This window comes from Girardinichthys multiradiatus, chromosome 5, assembly GCF_021462225.1.
Source record: "Girardinichthys multiradiatus isolate DD_20200921_A chromosome 5, DD_fGirMul_XY1, whole genome shotgun sequence".
Taxonomy (NCBI): domain Eukaryota; kingdom Metazoa; phylum Chordata; class Actinopteri; order Cyprinodontiformes; family Goodeidae; genus Girardinichthys; species Girardinichthys multiradiatus.
In genome coordinates this window covers 4196687-4215266 of record NC_061798.1, presented here as the reverse complement: position 1 = coordinate 4215266, position 18580 = coordinate 4196687, and the positions used below count along the sequence as shown (strand labels likewise).

The 18580-nt window shown below is 44.9% G+C and overlaps 1 protein-coding gene across 1 annotated transcript; it reads left to right on the top strand.

Moving 5' to 3' along the window:
* The first annotated feature begins 8844 nt into the window (after window positions 1-8844).
* On the top strand, window positions 8845-18052 carry LOC124867887 (zinc finger and SCAN domain-containing protein 5A-like). Its single transcript, XM_047364565.1, has 4 exons — window positions 8845-9279; window positions 11002-11078; window positions 11641-11755; window positions 16724-18052. Exons 1-4 carry the CDS (start codon window positions 9003-9005, stop codon window positions 17731-17733), a joined length of 1479 nt encoding a protein of 492 aa, XP_047220521.1. The 5' UTR covers window positions 8845-9002; the 3' UTR covers window positions 17734-18052.
* Window positions 18053-18580: the final 528 nt, after the last annotated feature.

Here is an 18580-nt window from a genome sequence, read left to right as displayed (position 1 = left end):
CGCCGGTCTCCGTAACGGGGGGCGCAGCCTCCTTGCACCCCGGAGAAACTGTGACACCCAATAGTGTGTCCCCACTCGTCTGCCATCCACGATGTCGTGGCTGGCTGAAATGGCAGCCAGGTGCACCTTCAGGGTTGATGCTGCCCGTCGGGCATCCAATAGACCCTGCAGATACCTCAAAATATTATGCAGGGAACACAAAATTGGGTCAACTGCTCTGCGTCTGCACCACTCCGCAAAACGCTGCCAGCAACGGGCATAAGTCCTCAATGTGGAAGGAGCTCTATCATTCTGCAGTGTCCGCTGAATGGAGGGCTCCAAATCCGTCAGGGGCTGCCAGCACCCCTCAGCGGCCACACCGTGAGGAGAAGATGGCCTAGAGACGGATGCCAAACCTTCCCCTCCAACTGAGACAACAGGTCTGCCCTGACCGGCAGCCGCCATGGCTCCCCATCCAGCAGACTGAAGAGCAGTGGGAACCAGACCCTCATGGGCCACTCGGGGGGCCACCAACAGAACCTTCAGGCTCGATGACCTCACTCGGTGGAGAGTGGGCAGAAGCAACGGAAACGGGGGAAAGGCATACAGCAGGCCGGCTGGCCATGCGTTCGCTAGGGCGTCCATCCCCAGTGGGAAGCTGGTCTCCACCAGGGAAAACCACAAGGGGCAATGTGTACTGCTCCCTGAGGCAAAAAGGTAGACCTGGGCCCTGCCGAACCAATCCAATATCTGCCGTACGACCTGAGGATGCAGCCTCCAATCCCCGGGGGGAGTCTCTGTCGGGACAGGTAGTCGGCCACAGAGTTCCTCGTCCCTGGTAGGTGCATTGCCCTGATGGAGGCGAAGCGAGGGTATGCCCAGGTCCACAGCCTCCGGGCCTCCCTCAGGCACCGCAGTGATCTGGTCCCACCCTGGAGGTTGACGTGGAACACTGCCGAGGTGCTGTCTATCCTGACGAGCACGTGCTTGCCCTCGAGAAAGGGCGAGAAGTGCCTTAGCCTTGAGCTCCAGGACATTGATGTGCTGACTTCCCTCCTGAGGCCCCCACAGCCGCTGGACGGACCTGCACTGCCACACTGCTCCCCATCCGAGAGGTGATGCGTCCGTAGTCACCACCTCCCGTCTTGTGGGGACCGTACCGAGGGGGACCCCACGCTGCGGATATGCCCTGTCCTGCCAGCGACAGAGGAGCACTGCGCAGCCGGGTGTAACCCGCACCTTAACCTGCCGGTGCAACTTGGGGTTCATGTGGAGGCTGTTGAACCACCTCTGCAAGGGCCGTAGATAAAGCAACCCCAGAGGAGTCAGAGCCGAGGCCCCCACCTGCATCCCCAACAGTCTCAGTCACAGTTTGACTGGGGTTGCTGCCCCCGCTCGAAAAGACTGGAGCAGGGACTGAATCCTGTCCACCCTGTCCGAGGTCAGTTGAGCCAGCATGGCCACTGAATCCAAGGCCAGGCCAATAAAGACCACCTGCTGGGCCGGGATGAGAGAACTCTTCTGATAGTTCACTGCTATCCCCAGTGCTCTGACGTGGGCCAGGACCTTTGACGTCGCCCGATCCGCCCCGCCGGAGGAGGAGGCACAGATGAGCCAGTCATCTAAATATGGCAGGATCTTTAATTCTGACAGGCACAGAGGGCTTAGGACCGCCTTCATGCACCTCGTGAAAATCCGAGGGGCTAAAGAAAGGCCGAACGGTAGGACCGAAAACTCGTAAGCCACGCCGTGGAAGGCGAATCGTAGATAATTCCTGTGTCCTGGGTGGATCGGAACATGAAAGTACGCGTCCTTCAGGTCCACGAATGTAAACCACTCGCCTGGACAGATTACCTGAAGGACGTCGCAGGTGCGGAGCATCAGAAATGGCAGCACCTTCACAAAGTGGTTCAGCCCCCTGAGGTCCAAAACCGGCCGAAGGGAACCGTCCTTCTTTGGAATCAGGAAATAGGTTGAATAAAATCCATCGGCCTGCGAATGTGGCGGGACCACCGCTACGGCCTCCTTGTCCAGCAGAGTCTTTATTTCTTGCAGCAAGATCACAGTTCGTGCAGGATCTGTGACGGGGGTCACCCTGACCCCCGACGGGGGTGGGAGCCGACGGCGGAACTGCTGGCTGTACCCTTGGGACATAGTTTGTAACACCCATGCATCCCCGCAGTGGGTTTCCCAATAGGCCAGGTGCCGTTGTGAAAACCTCCCCGCCGTCGACCTGCAGCCCTCAGGCTGCCCTCTGCCGCTTTCTTCGGCTTCTGGGGGGGGCGCCAGCTCCTGTCCGGGCCCGCCAGAGCCCCGCGAGGTAGTGCCCGTTCCACCCCGGGCTGCCGCCAAGCTCCTGCCACTGCGCGGCTCCGCTGCGCAAACTGTGCGGAAGTGGCGGTTCAAAACTGACGCCGCGGTCCCGCACGTCACGTCTCCTGGGTTGCGGAGCAGGGGTCCCATGGCCCTGCTGTGACCACCCCAAGCTTCAGGGGCCTGGCTGGACTGCCGACGGCGCTCCAGTGCCCTCTTGGCCTCCGGTCCAAACAGCTGGCCCGGTATCACCGGCAGCCTCTGCAAGCTCTGCCTACAGTCATCAGAGATCGGGGCCTGTGCCAACCAGACCTGGCGTCGGGTGACCACCAGATTAGACAAAAAGGCGAGACATGAGTCCAAAGGCCTGGAGGGCCAGTGCCCAGTGCTGCTCCCGACATGCCCGGCTGCAGAATCTGGGACTGTGCCAACAGGAGGACAGAGAGGGAATTGCCAATACGTGCCATACGAGCCGCAATGTTGTAGGCATGGCACAAAACGTCGTCCGTCACCCGACACTGGGCGCTTGGACAGCCGGCCCTCTCCCTGAGCGCCTCATCTGGGGAAAGAACCAGTGATGCGATGCAGTGATCCACAGGGGGCATGCGGTCCAGACCATGATCCCCAGGATTGCGCATGCACGCCCGGAACCGTGCGTCTCGACCATGGTGGGAGAAGCTTCTAGGATCCCTCCAGCAGCGCTGAAGCTCTTCCAAGAAGGCCGGCGACGGTGGCACCCTGAACGGAGGGGCCGCCGGAGCCCGGCGAAAAAATGGGTTTCCCATTGGCCGGGCCACAGTTGCATCGTCCAGGTCGACCTTGGCCAAGGCTGCCAAAATAATTGCCCGTAGCGGGCATGGCTCCTCCCCTGGGCCAGAGCTAACTGAACTCCGAGGGAATTACCTGAGCCAGAAAAGAAGCGCCCGCACCAAGCTTCCGGCTACTAGAATGAACAAAGAAACAGAGTCAACCACAGCCTTAGAGGGCTACAAAGAGCACTCAGGCGAAAACGTCACAGGCAGGATGACGCTGTATCACACAAACCGTGTGCTTACCTCTCTTAGACCTGCAATACCCAATAAGCGCCGAAACACTGACTTATAGGAGCGACCAACCTGCGAAACACGCGACTGTCGACAGCGAGAAGATCAAAGAGACCGAACGTAGCCTTCCACGTGCTACTTATAGATGCACGCACAGGTGGGCTACGTGTCACGTGCGTGACTTTGTTTACATTTAATCTCGACCTGCGCGGAGCACGAGGAGACATATCCACTTTGTTTACTGCCCCTGGCAGTCAGGAAGGAATGAAAAAGAACTTGAGTTTCTGCTCTGGGTTCAGTCAGCTCTGTCTCTCTGCAGAAGGGATTGTTAGTCTTGGTTTCACAGCTTCTCTGTATGCACAGGCAGGTTACTTTCAGGCTGTTGGGTGTTTGGTAATTCCTCGTTTGGACTTCAGAATCGCACTGTGAGCAATTGGTAAAAAGACAACACTATCTTGGTCGATTAACAGCTTTGTAGTCTCTGTGGCAGGTGCATGGAGGCAAAACAAAAAGCTTCCTGGAAAGATAGGTGGTGCATTTGGTACCACTGTTGTTTTGCAGCAAGAAATTCCTTGGCAAATCTGGGCCCGTGTCGTGGTGCGACCTTTTGGTCTTTGCTTTTGGTTTTGTGTTTTTGTTTATCTTTTTAGCTAGATGTTTCTTATTTGTGTTTTGTATTCATGTTAGTTGTGGTTTTCTGTTTTGGTTATCTTCTGCCCCCCAGTGTGCTCTCCTCGCTCCTAGTTCCCTTGGCGTTGCTTTCCTGTTTTCTTAGAATGGTTTCCTTATTATGATTATTATTATTTATCAGAGTTCTCTGGCACTCTCTTATTTATTAGTTTATTTTCTGTTACTCCTCTCATAATTTGTTTTCCCCTTTTAGTTATTATTCGGTTTAAGTTCCTTTTATTCTCCTGTTCTTCTTAGCTTTGTTCCCCTAGTTCATCTTTGTTCTCTAGCCTCTCCTTTTATAGGTTAGCTTTAGTTATTGTTTACTTTTATTCTAGTCCTCATTTCCTCTGCTTCATTCTTAATTTTATTCTATCAGTGTTGGTTTGAGTTTGTTTACTTTTATAGACAGGGTTTCCTTATGGTTTCTGTTTTACTAAGTTCTTAGGTTTTTGTGTTCCCTCCAGTTTCTCAGTTTCCTTCAGTTCATGTTTATCCTTGATTCTTACGCTTTATTTTTATCTTGTTTTCATTTAGGTCTGCTCACTGTCATGTCATTAGTGCCTTTCCTCATGCTTTGGTTTTATTAGGTTCACCTGCTCCCTCTGCCTCCCAGCCTCCTTGTCTCACCTGTTCTTAGTTCCTTTGATTACCTGCCTTTGTTCTCCCTCAGTATATTAGTTGGTTTTGTTTCATTTCCCTTTGCTGGTTGCTCTCGTCCATGCTTCGAGTTCCGCATGTTCCTGCAGTGACTTCGTAAGTTTGGATTCCTGACTCTGGTTTACACCTACAGGTCCTTCTCAAAATATTAGCATATTGTGATAAAGTTAATTATTTTCCATAATGTCATGATGAAAATTTAACATTCATATATTTTAGATTCATTGCACACTAACTGAAATATTTCAGGTCTTTTATTGTCTTAATACGGATGATTTTGGCATACAGCTCATGAAAACCCAAAATTCCTATCTCACAAAATTAGCATATTTCATCCGACCAATAAAAGAAAAGTGTTTTTAATACAAAAAACGTCAACCTTCAAATAATCATGTACAGTTATGCACTCAATACTTGGTCGGGAATCCTTTGGCAGAAATGACTGCTTCAATGCGGCGTGGCATGGAGGCAATCAGCCTGTGGCACTGCTGAGGTCTTATGGAGGCCCAGGATGCTTCGATAGCGGCCTTTAGCTCATCCAGAGTGTTGGGTCTTGAGTCTCTCAACGTTCTCTTCACAATATCCCACAGATTCTCTATGGGGTTCAGGTCAGGAGAGTTGGCAGGCCAATTGAGCACAGTGATACCATGGTCAGTAAACCATTTACCAGTGGCTTTGGCACTGTGAGCAGGTGCCAGGTCGTGCTGAAAAATGAAATCTTCATCTCCATGAAGCTTTTCAGCAGATGGAAGCATGAAGTGCTCCAAAATCTCCTGATAGCTAGCTGCATTGACCCTGCCCTTGATAAAACACAGTGGACCAACACCAGCAGCTGACACGGCACCCCAGACCATCACTGACTGTGGGTACTTGACACTGGACTTCTGGCATTTTGGCATTTCCTTCTCCCCAGTCTTCCTCCAGACTCTGGCACTTTAATTTCCGAATGACATGCAGAATTTGCTTTCATCCGAAAAAAGTACTTTGGACCACTGAGCAACAGTCCAGTGCTGCTTCTCTGTAGCCCAGGTCAGGCGCTTCTGCCGCTGTTTCTGGTTCAAAAGTGGCTTGACCTGGGGAATGTGGCACCTGTAGCCCATTTCCTGCACAAGCCTGTGCACGGTGGCTCTGGATGTTTCTACTCCAGACTCAGTCCACTGCTTCCGCAGGTCTCCCAAGGTCTGGAATCGGCCCTTCTCCACAATCTACCTCAGGGTCCGGTCACCTCTTCTCGTTGTGCAGCGTTTTCTGCCACACTTTTTCCTTCCCACAGACTTCCCACTGAGGTGCCTTGATACAGCACTCTGGGAACAGCCTATTCGTTCAGAAATTTCTTTCTGTGTCTTACCCTCTTGCTTGAGGGTGTCAATAGTGGCCTTCTGGACAGCAGTCAGGTCGGCAGTCTTACCCATGATTGGGGTTTTGAGTGATGAACCAGGCTGGGAGTTTTAAAGGCCTCGGGAATCTTTTGCAGGTGTTTAGAGTTAACTCGTTGATTCAGATGATTAGGTTCATAGCTCGTTTAGAGACCCTTTTAATGATATGCTAATTTTGTGAGATAGGAATTTTGGGTTTTCATGAACTGTATGCCAAAATCATCCGTATTAAGACAATAAAAGACCTGAAATATTTCAGTTAGTGTGCAATGAATCTAAAATATATGAATGTTAAATTTTCATCATGACATTATGGAAAATAATAAACTTCATCACAATATGCTAATATTTTGAGAAGGACCTGTACATTGTTTTGTTACTTTGATGTTTTGAAATAAACTGAAGACTGCTTTGAAATGCTGCTCCCGAGTTCTTGTCTGTGCTTTGGTCCAACTCAAAACCACACCGTGACAGCCCGGGATCTTTCTGCATGGAGTTTGCATGTATGGGTTGTCTCTGGCCACTTGTTAGATTAATCGATTACTCTTTAAAGCCTCTGTCATGGAAACTTAGAATTTTCATTATGTGAGCTCATTGCCACAAGATGTACAATTTGTACAGGGTGGGCCATAACGTCCTGTTTGTGGCACATTAGTATATGTGAGGGGGTAAACTTTTCAAGATGGATGGTGGCCATTTTGAAGTCGGCCATTTTGAATCCAACTTTTGTTTTTTCAATAGGAAGAGGGTCATGTGACACATCAAACCTATTGGGAATTTCACAAGAAAAACAATGGTGTGCTTGGTTTTAACATAACTTTATTCTTTCATGAGGTATTTACAAGTTTCTCTTTGTTTACAGCCATTGACATGTCGCCGAGGTTAACAAAGATAGTGGGGCCATTCTTCATCAATGAAAACCTCAAGGCCACTGGATATGCGAAATTGCTACATGATGATGTGTTTCCCTCTTTATGCACTGAAGCTGGCACGATCCCTGAGTTTTTCCAGCAAGATGGTGCACCACCACATTATGGGTGTCAGGTCAGAGCATTCCTAGATGAACAGTTTCCTGGAAAGTGGATTGGTTGTTGTGGGCCAGTTGAATGGCCCCCGAGGTCTCCTGATCTGACCCCATTAGACTTTTATCTTTGGGGTCATTTGAAGGCAATTGTCTATGCTTTGAAGACACGAGATGTGCAGCACCTGAGACTACGGATACTGGAAGCCTGTGCTAACATTTCTCCTGCAGTGTTGCTATCAGTGTGTGAAGGGTGGAGAAGAGGGTTGCATTGACAATCCAACACAATGGGCAGCACAATGAACACAGTTTATAAGTGGTCAGAAACTTGTAAGTAACTCATGAAAGAATAAAGTTATGTTAAAACCAAGCACACCATTGTTTTCCTTGTGAAATTCCCAATAGGTTTGATGTGTCACATGACCTTCTTCCTATTGAAAAAAACAAAAGTTGGATTCAAAATGGCCACCACCCATCTTGAAAAGTTTCCCCTTTCACATATGCTAATGTGCCGCAAACAGGAAATTAATAAGACCAACCATTCCCATTTTATTAAGGTGTATCCATATATACACCTGTATATTAAATGTGTCACATTCTAAACCAATGCTGGATGTACTTGCTGACAAACTTTCTACACATATGCTCACAAACACACACATTCTTGTAATACTATATGTTGTGAGGACCTTGCATTGAATGTCATAGACTTCCACTGTTTTCCATTCATTTTCAAACTTTTTTCAAACTTTTATGGCCTAACCGTGACCCTCCTTCTAAACCAAAACATTACCAGTATACACCTAACCCTACCCTTAGCCATAACTCAGTTCACACCTAGGTCCTAAACCTAACCCCTAGCAAAATAACAAGTGAGGACCATGAAAATGTCCTCATTTTGCAACGAATGGTCCTCACTTTGCTGGTGAAATATGAAAGATGGTCCTCACTTGCTGCACAAACAGGAGCAAACAAACACACAGAGATATTCCAAATAGTTGAAGGTCATGCAAACACAGGTTATTTTTACATCAGTGTTGCCTGCTTACTTTGATGCTGGATCCAGTGTTGATTTAATAATGTTTATCATGCAATTAGGATTTTGTCTTGAGATATCATCTGTGTAGCGCAAATCTACCCTGGTACTTGTAGGCAACCAGTGAAAAACAAAAGGCACAGAGAATTAAGGTGGTTCTGAATCCCAATGGGGGTCCAACCTGGTAGCATACTGTTCTGCTTTGCATAAAGTTAATTCAGTTACAGCACAGAAATAGGATGTTTCAGGATGTAAGCTTCCACATCTCAAAACTCTAAAGGTAAGATTTGTAAGGGAGGAATAGAGGGGCCCCTTAGGTCACTTGAGAGCCTGGCTGATGCATTACTTTTGCTGCGTTTTATTTTAACATCAGAAAATGTAATCATCAGTCATTCCATGGATGGCTTCTGTTTGAGTTTACTTCATTTAGATTGCTCCCTTTAGAAAGTCATTTAGAATGTTTAATGCTGGAGTTCCTTTAATCATTATTACTATTTTACAAAACCAGTTTAATCTAACTGGGAATAGACAAAATTCGGAACTATTTACACCATAACCAATTCAATTACTCTGTATTAGCAGACAGGACTGAATCTATATTTGGGGAAAATCGAAGAAAAATGATCTGGCCTGTCACCAATAGTTTAAAAACGTGACAGTTGTTCAGAACAATGGCTATGTAACACATTACTGTTTTCACATCTACACAGGATGTGGGACGGCAGAAGCAGTGGAGCTTGCATTCTGCGCATGCGCACCTCACTGCACATCGGAACATGACAAAACGGCAGACACTTAACCACATAACATGCAGAGCTTTTGCATGAGTCCAGTCTGACAGCAGCAGTGCGTGGGTGTGTTCATGTACGCGTGTCGCATATCTCCTACCAGAAGGACCGCTGGAGATGATGGAGGACTGTTTGGGCTTTCAGGCGCAAATCGCCTCGGTTATAGAGATACTGGCCAATTCGGCAGTGGTGGAAATCTGCAAACTGGTGGATGCTGGTTATGCGGCTCTGCGCTCTCAGATGGATCTGGAGCTCGAAAAGAGCCAAAAAGAGAACGATGCCCTGCGGCAGAGGCTACAAGAAATGGACGTGAAGATGAGAAGCTGCGAGAAGAGGCTGAGGAGGAGCCGTCAGCGGGAGGAAATGTACGCCGTGCATTTAAAACCACCTGAAGGTAAATGGACGGAGACGGTAGAGCTGCAGACTGGTGATCACTGAATGTGACTGGTGGTGTGCAAAGTAGCATGATTAGCGGACAGTTTTGGCCTTACTCCAGATACCACACACAAGCCAAAATCTGGCAGCGGTTTCCTGAGTGGGGATTGTGAGCCAGCCTGGTCAGTTCTAACAGCTACCTGGATCTGATCCCCAGAAGAGGTCCAGTTTGTCGGTCTATGAGGTCAGCTGGTGACAACAGATGTTCTGTGGGCGTGGCTTTTCATGACCCGTCTTCAAGCAACCAGGAAATAAACATGACGTATGAATGCGCTGACATAATCTCTGCCAGATGCGCATATCTAAATGTCAGCTGCATACTAGGGTTCTTATACTCTTACTCATGTTACACTGATAAATTGTTACAGTAATTTAGGCAATACATTTGTGTGACTATTTACACACATTTTATTTAGGTGGATTTTCAATTTATCTGAGTAAGAATTGTATACATTTGCCAAATACTCCCACTCCACAGAATAGTTAACTTCTGATACATTTTAGATCATTTTACTCAATTCCTCAAATTCCTCAGCTCTTAACTATTTTGTTCTGTTACACTTTAGACCAAACATGCAGTTAGTTAATATTTATTAATCCAACAGCAGTACGCAACATCTGCACAATCAACTGCTTATTAATAACATATTATCAGCGTGCATTTAACATTTCTCTGGTCAGTCTCACCTTTAGGATCTAAAGTTCACAGCAGCAGTTAATAATGTGCACAAACAAGGATCCCCTCTAATACCACAGATACTCCTGGTTGCAAGAGAATCATGACCAACAAGCACCTTCACTGTTTGTTTCAAAAAGGAACAAAACTTAAGAATTGGTTTGTGATTAGGTCATAAACATTGTGGTTGCTATAATAAAGATTTCAAATCTGTTCTAACAAGATGGCATGTAAGCTTTTTCTCTGACAACCGCAGCTAAGGCGTTCATTAATTTTTTTCTCAGATGGAGAAGAGATTTAAACAAGCAATATAAACTTGATTGGCAGAACAGTTTCTTTATTTATAACCCTTTTTTTATATTTCTGTGAAATGCCCTTCAGAAAGCTTATTGCAGATTTACAACACATATAATCTGTTACAATTTCAGTCATTATCTCTGCCATCTCCAGGAGTTCTAATGATTAAAATCTTTCATGTTTTATTTTTAAACCTTTAATTTTCTAACATATATAATGGATGATTTCCACCATTAGTTTTACTTTCTTCCCATCGGGGGCTATGATGTGAACAAATATATATCAGAATCTGCTTTATTGTAGGTACATTTCAGGGTTTGTTTGAGTGTGTTTTACTGCATCCCCAGTGACATGTGCAAACCCTAAGTTTTGACTTGCCATTCTGTTGCTCCTGTCTGCAGTTCCTGTGTTAGGTTTTTTCAATCGTATCTGTCAGTACATTCAGAACAGTTTTGAAATGATCTTCCCTTCTTCATCTGAGGTCTTTAACTAGGTGGGTACACAGAATGGCCTTATATTTAGTCCAAAGAAGAAATTCTTAACAGAAAGTCTTTAAAAAACATTCGGAAAACTTTCTAGAATTGTCCAAGAGAACTTTAAGTAACCCGGCTAAAGACCAAGTGATGCATTAAAAGATGTAGGTGTTTTGTAAAAGATGATGTATGAATATGACTTGTGGATAGTACTTGTATGATGTGTTATTTTCAGTTTCCGGCCACCATCAGCCTCTGGTGACACTTCATCCTGCGGCTTCTGAAGTTGTAACATTTCATCATGTTTCACAGGTAAATATTAATCAGCACAATGGTTTTGTAAGAATGATATTCAACAATATTTGAGAGAAAAATAATGAATACTCAAATTAACACATGATTAAATAGTCACCACAAATAAAACAAAAACACAACAGAATAAATGTTGTACTTAAAAATAAGAGAAAACAATTCAATGCGGAAAAAAAGGAGCAATAGAAGTGTTTCTAAAGAAGCGACTAATTGGGTGACAAGACATTTTAGTGACTGTCAAGCACGGTGGTGGAAGGCTGATGGTTTAGGTTTGTTTTATGTGCACAGGACTCAGGCTTATTGTATTCATTGATGTACAAACTATACAAACTATTTGTATACCTTTAAGTACTGTGTATTACAGTGGAATGTGAAGCCATTGGAGGTTCTGATTATTCATGCATATACCATTAAGTCTGCACAGAAGATGACATGCTAGTAGACAGTCTCTATTAGATTTGCATGTCAATATATACTGTAATTTAAAAAAAATTATTTTTGATAAATGCTGTGCTACAAAGAATTAGTTGGTCTATTATTTGGTCTATTCTCTATATCCTAGCAAGAAGAAACTAAACTGCTGGTGGAGAAGCAGGAGAAAAGGGAGGGAGAGAGCTGCAGCCTGGATGTTAAGGTGGAGGTTAACATCAGCACTGACTGTGGTGGCCTCTCTTCTGGTGAGTGGATGTAGTATCATAGTTATAGCAGTGTCTTGTTGGTTCAGTCCAGCAGTTTCAGTGCTTATGCCTTTCTCTAAAGGCCAAAACCTTTGATAATGACACTATTGTTGGGATTTTTTTTTAGCTTCAACAATTCCAGACATAGTATTTTTTTTATTTCTACGGTAAACCAAAGAAAACAGAATATTATTGGCAAAAAAATCAAATTAAGATTAAAAATCAATATTCACTGTGTTACTTCTCTAATTCACTTTTAACTTCAGGACCACATCCTGACTGATGGTGACACATTCTTGTCTTCTTAGTGATTGATCACAATTTGTTAGTTTCTGCTAACAAATTGAGAGCTGCTTTTGGAGAGCTGACCACAGATTCTTAATGGGAAGAAGTTCTGGGGAGCCAAAATGACACATTTTTGATCAATGAGCAACTTCATTTTCACTTTTTTGTGATACAGTCCTCCATCATGCTGGAAAGATCTTCATCAAACTGGGCCTGGATTAGTGGAGGCAACTGCTATTGGAGGATGTTTTGATCCTTGTTTTTTCTTGATGGCAGTAGTCTTGAATAGGAACGCGGGGCAGAATTGTTCACTGTTTGTATGACACAGGAGTCATTGTAACTGTCAATTTGTCTTCTTCAGACAAATTTATTTCCCAAACTGATTGAAGAAGCCTTGCTCCAGTCTTCTGCTGTCCATCTTGGAAATTCTTTGAAAAATGTTTTGATAGAACAGAACAGACTCCTTCAGCTCACTGTGTGTACAAATATACTCACTATTGAGCAAGCTCTGCACCAGTGGCTATATCATACTGCAGTGAACAGTAGATCCTCCTTGTGTTTGCTGGACAGACTTTCACTTTGAGTCCTCCTTCATTGTAATACGCTTCCACAAAATAAAGTCCTCAATAATTCTTGCAAAATAATGCAAAAGGGTGATGGCTGGACACATCATTAGGAGGTAAGCAGTGCTAACGCCAAATGCCAAAGAATGACATAAAGGAAAGTTTCAGCTGGGTTTCTTCACCTGTGCCAATGCACTTGGAAGCGACACCCACTGGACACCTACTGCAAGAAAACATTTAACAATTTTCAGTAAACATTTTCAGCACAAAAGTGTAGCTGAACTAGATTGTTAAAACCATTTTAATAACAAATGAAAGCGTATTCTAATAACAGATTACAATTCCTCAGTAAATGTGTGTTAGCTGTGTTCTTGTCTGTATAATACCATGCTTCAGGTAGAAATCTAAAGTTTTCAGGTTTTAATTGTAAAACTGCTCAAATTTGCAGCAGTTATTAGTATTAAATTTTTTGAAAATTACCATTAAAATCCAATTAGATGGGGCGAGGCGGTGATGCAGGGGTAAAACCCGTGACCCATATTCAGAGGCTTCAGTCCTTGACACAGCCATTGTGGGTTCGACTCTCGGCCCAGGTGACCTTTGCTGCTTGTCTTCCACCTCGCTCCACCCCTTTCCTGTCGGCTTACTGTCGAAAAATAAAGGCCTCTAGTGCAGCAAAAAGACATAAAAAAATCTAATTAGATCCTTGTGCTATTAAAATAAAACACCAAAAAACATTGGGCACGTTTTTAATTTGCCCCAACACTCACCATCATCCTAAAAATTCATTGATTCTCCTAAATAGGCATGAAAGATGTTCACTGAGGTGAATGGATAGCTTTTATGAGTTCTTCTGGAAACTCAAAAACAACTGGAAAACAAATGGGTGCACACTGCACACCCTTATACAGACACCTTAGCTATTCTCTTTCTTGATTCAGTTCTAGCAATTAGTCTTCTTGCTTTCGCACCTGCCAATAAAAACAGTCTGAATAAAGTTCAGCTGTCCTAGTAGGGTTTCTTTGACGTTAGGATCCTTTAGCTAAAGCCGTAGATTGCAGACAGGTTACAAAGCAATGGCGAAATGAAGTTCTTTGAACCTGTAAAGCTTTTTTCATAGTTGTTAAAAGGGGCATAACTCACAGCTTTTCAAATCAGATGATAATGGTGACATCTGCTGGACAAAGGTAGGTAAGGACCTGTATTGGAAAATGTTTCACAGACCTATCGATGAGACAAAAGCAGCCACTGATTACAGGGCAGATGTTTCTTAATCACAGGACTCCTGGGGAACAGCATGGCAGTGAAAAGGCAAATAAATCATAGCCTTGCCCAGTTAGTAAACTGTTCTCATGGCCCTCAGAAAACTATTCTTACATATCTTCTTATATATCTACATACCAGGTAATAGGGTTTTTTTATACTGTGCCTTGAGATGATATTTGTTGTGAATTGACAATTCAGTGTCAAAAACTGAACTGAATGGAAATGAATTTGAATAGTGACAATCAATTTCACATGTTGTTGTGTAAATGTAATAGACAACAGGGGGAAATCTTTGATGATTAGCAAGACACTCAATAAATGAGTGGTTCTGCAGGTGGGGACCACAGACCACTTCTCAGTACCGATGCTTTCTGGCTGATGTTTTGGTCACTTTTGAATGTTGGTGGTGCTTTCACACTCGTGGTAGCATGAGATGGACTCTACAACCCACACAAGTGGCTCAGGTAGTGCAGCTCATCCAGGATGGCACATCAATGTGAGCTGTGGCAAGAAGGTTTGCTGTGTCTGTCAGTGTAGTTGTCCAGAGCCTGGAGGCGCTACCAGGAGACAGGCCAGTACACCAGGAGACGTGGAGGAGGCCGTAGGAGGACAACAACCCAGCAGCAGGACCGCTACCTCCACCTTAGTGCAAGGAGGAACAGGAGGAGCACTGCCAGAGTCCTGCAAAATGACCTCCAGCAGACCACAAATGTGCATGTGTCTGCACAAACGGTTAGAAACTGACTACATGAGGATGGTATGAGGGCCTGACGTCCAGAAATGGGGGTTGTGCTCACAGCCCAACACCGTGCAGGACGCTTGGCATTTGCCAGAGAACACCAGGATTGGCAAATTCACCACTGGCGCCCTGTGTTCTTCACAGATGAAAGCAGGTTCACACTGAGCACATGTGACAGACGTGACAGAGTCTGGAGACACCGTGGAGAGAGATCTGCTGCCTGCAACATCCTTCAGCATGACCGGTTTGGCAGTGGGTCAGTAATGGTGTGGGGTGGCATTTCTTTGGAGGGCCACATGGTCCTCCATGTGCTCGCCAGAGGTAACCTGACTGCCATTAGGTACCGAGATGAGATCCTCAGACCCCTTGTGAGACCATATGCTGGTGCAGTTGGCCCTGGGTTCCTCCTAATTCAGGACAATGCTAGACCTCATGTGGCTGGAGTGTGTCAGCAGTTCCTGCAAGATGAAGACATTGAAGCTATGGACTGGCCCGCCCGTTCCCCAGACCTGAATCTGATTGAGCACATCTGGGACATCATGTCTCGCTCCATCCACCAACGTCACGTTGTACCACAGACTGTCCAGGAGTTGGTGGATGCTTTAGTCCAGGTCTGGGAGGAGATCCCTCAGGAGACCATCCACCGTCTCATCAGGAGCATGCCCAGGTGTTGTAGGGAGGTCATACAGACACATGGAGGCCACACACAATACTGAACCTCATTTTGACTTGTTTTAAGGACATTACATCAAAGTTGGATCAGCCTGTAGTTTGTTTTTCCACTTTAATTTTATGTGTGACTCCAAATCCAGGCCTCTATTGGTTAATAAATTTGATTTCTATTGATAATTTTTGTCTGATTTTGTTGTCAGCATTTTCAACTTTATACAGAACAAAGTATTCAATGAGAATATTTCATTCATTCAGATCTAGGACGTGTTATTTGAGTGTTCCCTTTATTTGTTTGAGCAGTGTATATATATATATATATATATATATATATATATATATATATATATATATATATATTGTTTGATTTGTCATGTCAAGGATTAAGGCCTCCGTACATGGGTCATGTGCTCTACTGCTGGGCCATGAGCAGCGTTCCTGCTTGAGTTTTTGTGCATTGTGGTGTGCAGTAAATTTTGTGGCTAGTCATTCTTTCCACTACCTTGGCCAAGACCTTCTCACGCCGCTGACATACAGCTTACCACGCTCATGGCCAATCAGTGAACAGCAGTCTGGTCACATCACATTTCAGCCCTACTTAACCCTGGTGGGATCTGCTGCCGAGCAGTGACCAAGAAAGCCAGTACACGGCCAGAAATGCCAGTAATGCAAACGGTCGCAAAACTGGCTGAGTGAAGTGGAGCCGGCCAGCGTGGAGCCCATGGAAAAGGGCAACTGACAGAACCATAGGGGAGTTGTATTATGTGTTGTAAACACACTGCTAGAAAACTAAGAAAAGGGGTTTTTAATGCTAGTTTGTTGCAGTTTGATATACTTGTCAATGTAGTCCCTGGAATAGAAAACATACATTTAAACTTTAAAGCTAAAGTACCTTTTATGGAATTTTCCAAAGATTGAAGTTCTTCATAAAGTACAATTGAATAATGGTTGAAGATTTGAATAGGATGTTTGGAAAGGACCTGGATTTGATCAATTTTGGCATTTTTGAATATGAATAGTGTTTAGTGTGGGACTATGTTTTAAAATGAGCTTTAGAGCTTTCTCTCCAAATGTTAGATGACCTTGTGTGGTGACAAAAATAGGTGATGATTGGAAAACATATAAAACCTAAAGTACTGTGGCCATCAAAGTTCTGTCTAAGAGTGACTGCTGTGATAATCTCACTTTATGATGATACCATTATGATAAACTGCTTCCTTTAAACTGTTTTTAAAGGAAAGGTCAGACAAGTTCAGGTTAAATCTTTATGGCAATTTAATTTATATCCTGAAAGGTAACCAAACTAGGTAGGCTAAGTAATAAGTACACAAAGTAAAGAAAATGGGTACCAACCTCCCTGAAAGCCTTGAATGTGCTCTGGAGATTTTCCTTAGTTTTTCTTCAAAATTTTTTTCTTTTTCTGTAAACTTGTCTGTCTTTTTCTAGACCAGGATCCAAGTGAGGAAACTCCTCCTGCTGATATCACGATTGACGCCAGTCCCAGCACCTTACTGTCCTCACAGTCTTCTCCCTCTCCCACTGATGCCACAATAGACCTGACCTTCAGGCCTCGAGCAAAGCGAAAGTCCATGAAACCTTTGTGTAACAGTTTTACCGCCAGCAGTGTTCAAAGCCCTGGGACTGTTTGTGAGGAGTTTACTGAGTGCCTACCAGGCAGTGATCTGAAGCCAAACATACTGACAAGTGAAACTACAGATGACAGTTTTCATCCTTCCAATCTGGCTGCTGCTGTGAAATCAGAAGAACCCAGCTCTGACCTTAACCTGGACCTGGATTTGGCCTGGATGCAGGAGCGTGTCAGCCATCTTGGTGCAGCATATGCAGTTGCACAGCTGGGTTTGGTGAACACAAACACTGGACATGCTTCTTCTTCCTTTTCTTCACAGGAAGAAGGAGACGCTACAGACACACCCTTGACCGCCACAGGTGGCCCTCATGAAGTGGCTGCTTTTGCCTCCTCCTTTGACATGGCTGCTGTAGCTGCTGCTGTCATAGCTGCTCCACATCCTCCTCCACCCTCTCATTGTGCAGGTTCTCCTGTAAGGACACCTAGCCAGAGGCGGCCTCCAAGGAACGGCGCAGCGTTTGCTAAAGAGCTGCTGGGGTGCACAGTTTGTCGGCTTGTCTTCCCAAATGCTGCAGCCCTGGAGCAGCACCAACAGGTGCACACAGGTGAGAGACCTTACAGCTGCCCCCACTGTGGAAAAGGATTTGCCCAGCCTAACAACCTGAGGGTTCACCTTCTTGTCCACACCGGTGAAAGACGCTATCACTGTACTTTGTGTGGAAAAAGCTTCATCTCCTCAAGTCACCTAAAGAGGCACCGCACAGTCCACACGCAAGAAAAGCCCTACAGTTGCTCCCGCTGTGGACAGTCCTTCAGCCAAATGTGTAGCGTTCGGAGACACCGTCAACAGTCTCAGTGTGGCATGTAGACGGACTGCACCTGGTGTTTGATCTTGGCTTAAGTCAGACTCTACATGGTTACAGTCCTGTATGTATCTTTAATGATCTTCTCCTAGAAGAACAGATTTTACTCTGCTATATCATGACACTTGGGTTTGTTGTTTTCAAAAGTGTAGTCAAAGCTGTCCTGAGGCAAATTATTCTAGTCTATAAAACCTCTTCCTACACATACTTTTACAAAGTAGAGAGATGACTGTCTTTTTTGGTATTTAGTAGGTCCCTTACTGGGGGACATTCACAAACTATATAAATGGCAATTCACAATAAAAACATGTCAAAGTCTCCAAATGTTGTTGAAATAACTGTTTCCTCTATCGCTCCTGAAAAAACAGAAACACTGGTTGATCCTACATGAGAGGAAATTAGATATTTCTGTTCTGCAGTTCTTTACCATGGCATAAGTCTGTGCCTTTATGTCAGCCTGACCCAAGTGACTGGAATTTGCCTAGAAAATTAAAAGAGAAATCACAGCCTTTGTTAGTGGGCCTAGCTCCCAAAGGTATATTATAGACCACTGATATAATTTTGTTGATCCATTAAAACATTGAAATGAAATCCTCAGAACGTAGATAGTCTTGATCATCCAGAAAGACTTCCAGACACGTAGTCAGTTTTTGGTGACATAAACCCAGGGTTCAGGTTTACTTAGCCTCCGAAGGAACATAAACAAAGTTACAACGAGGTCGAAGAACAAAGCATCAGTTTAGTTTTTGGCTTGAGCTTGTTACCATTGTGGGCAAAACACTCTGGCATTGAAGTGCTGACAGCCTCCTGCTTAAGTACTCCTCAAAGTAATCAGTAGAATAAGTTGCACCT

What these genes read in the sequence shown, in the direction of transcription:
- LOC124867887 (XM_047364565.1), top strand. Translation starts at nt 9,003, where the DNA reads ATGATGGAGGACTGTTTGGGCTTTCAGGCGCAAATCGCCTCGGTTATA. An exon ending in CATTTCATCATGTTTCACAG is followed by an intron (nt 11,079 to 11,640) that starts GTAAATATTAAT and finishes TCTATATCCTAG; the next exon opens with CAAGAAGAAACTAAACTGCT. An exon ending in CTGTGGTGGCCTCTCTTCTG is followed by an intron (nt 11,756 to 16,723) that starts GTGAGTGGATGT and finishes GTCTTTTTCTAG; the next exon opens with ACCAGGATCCAAGTGAGGAA.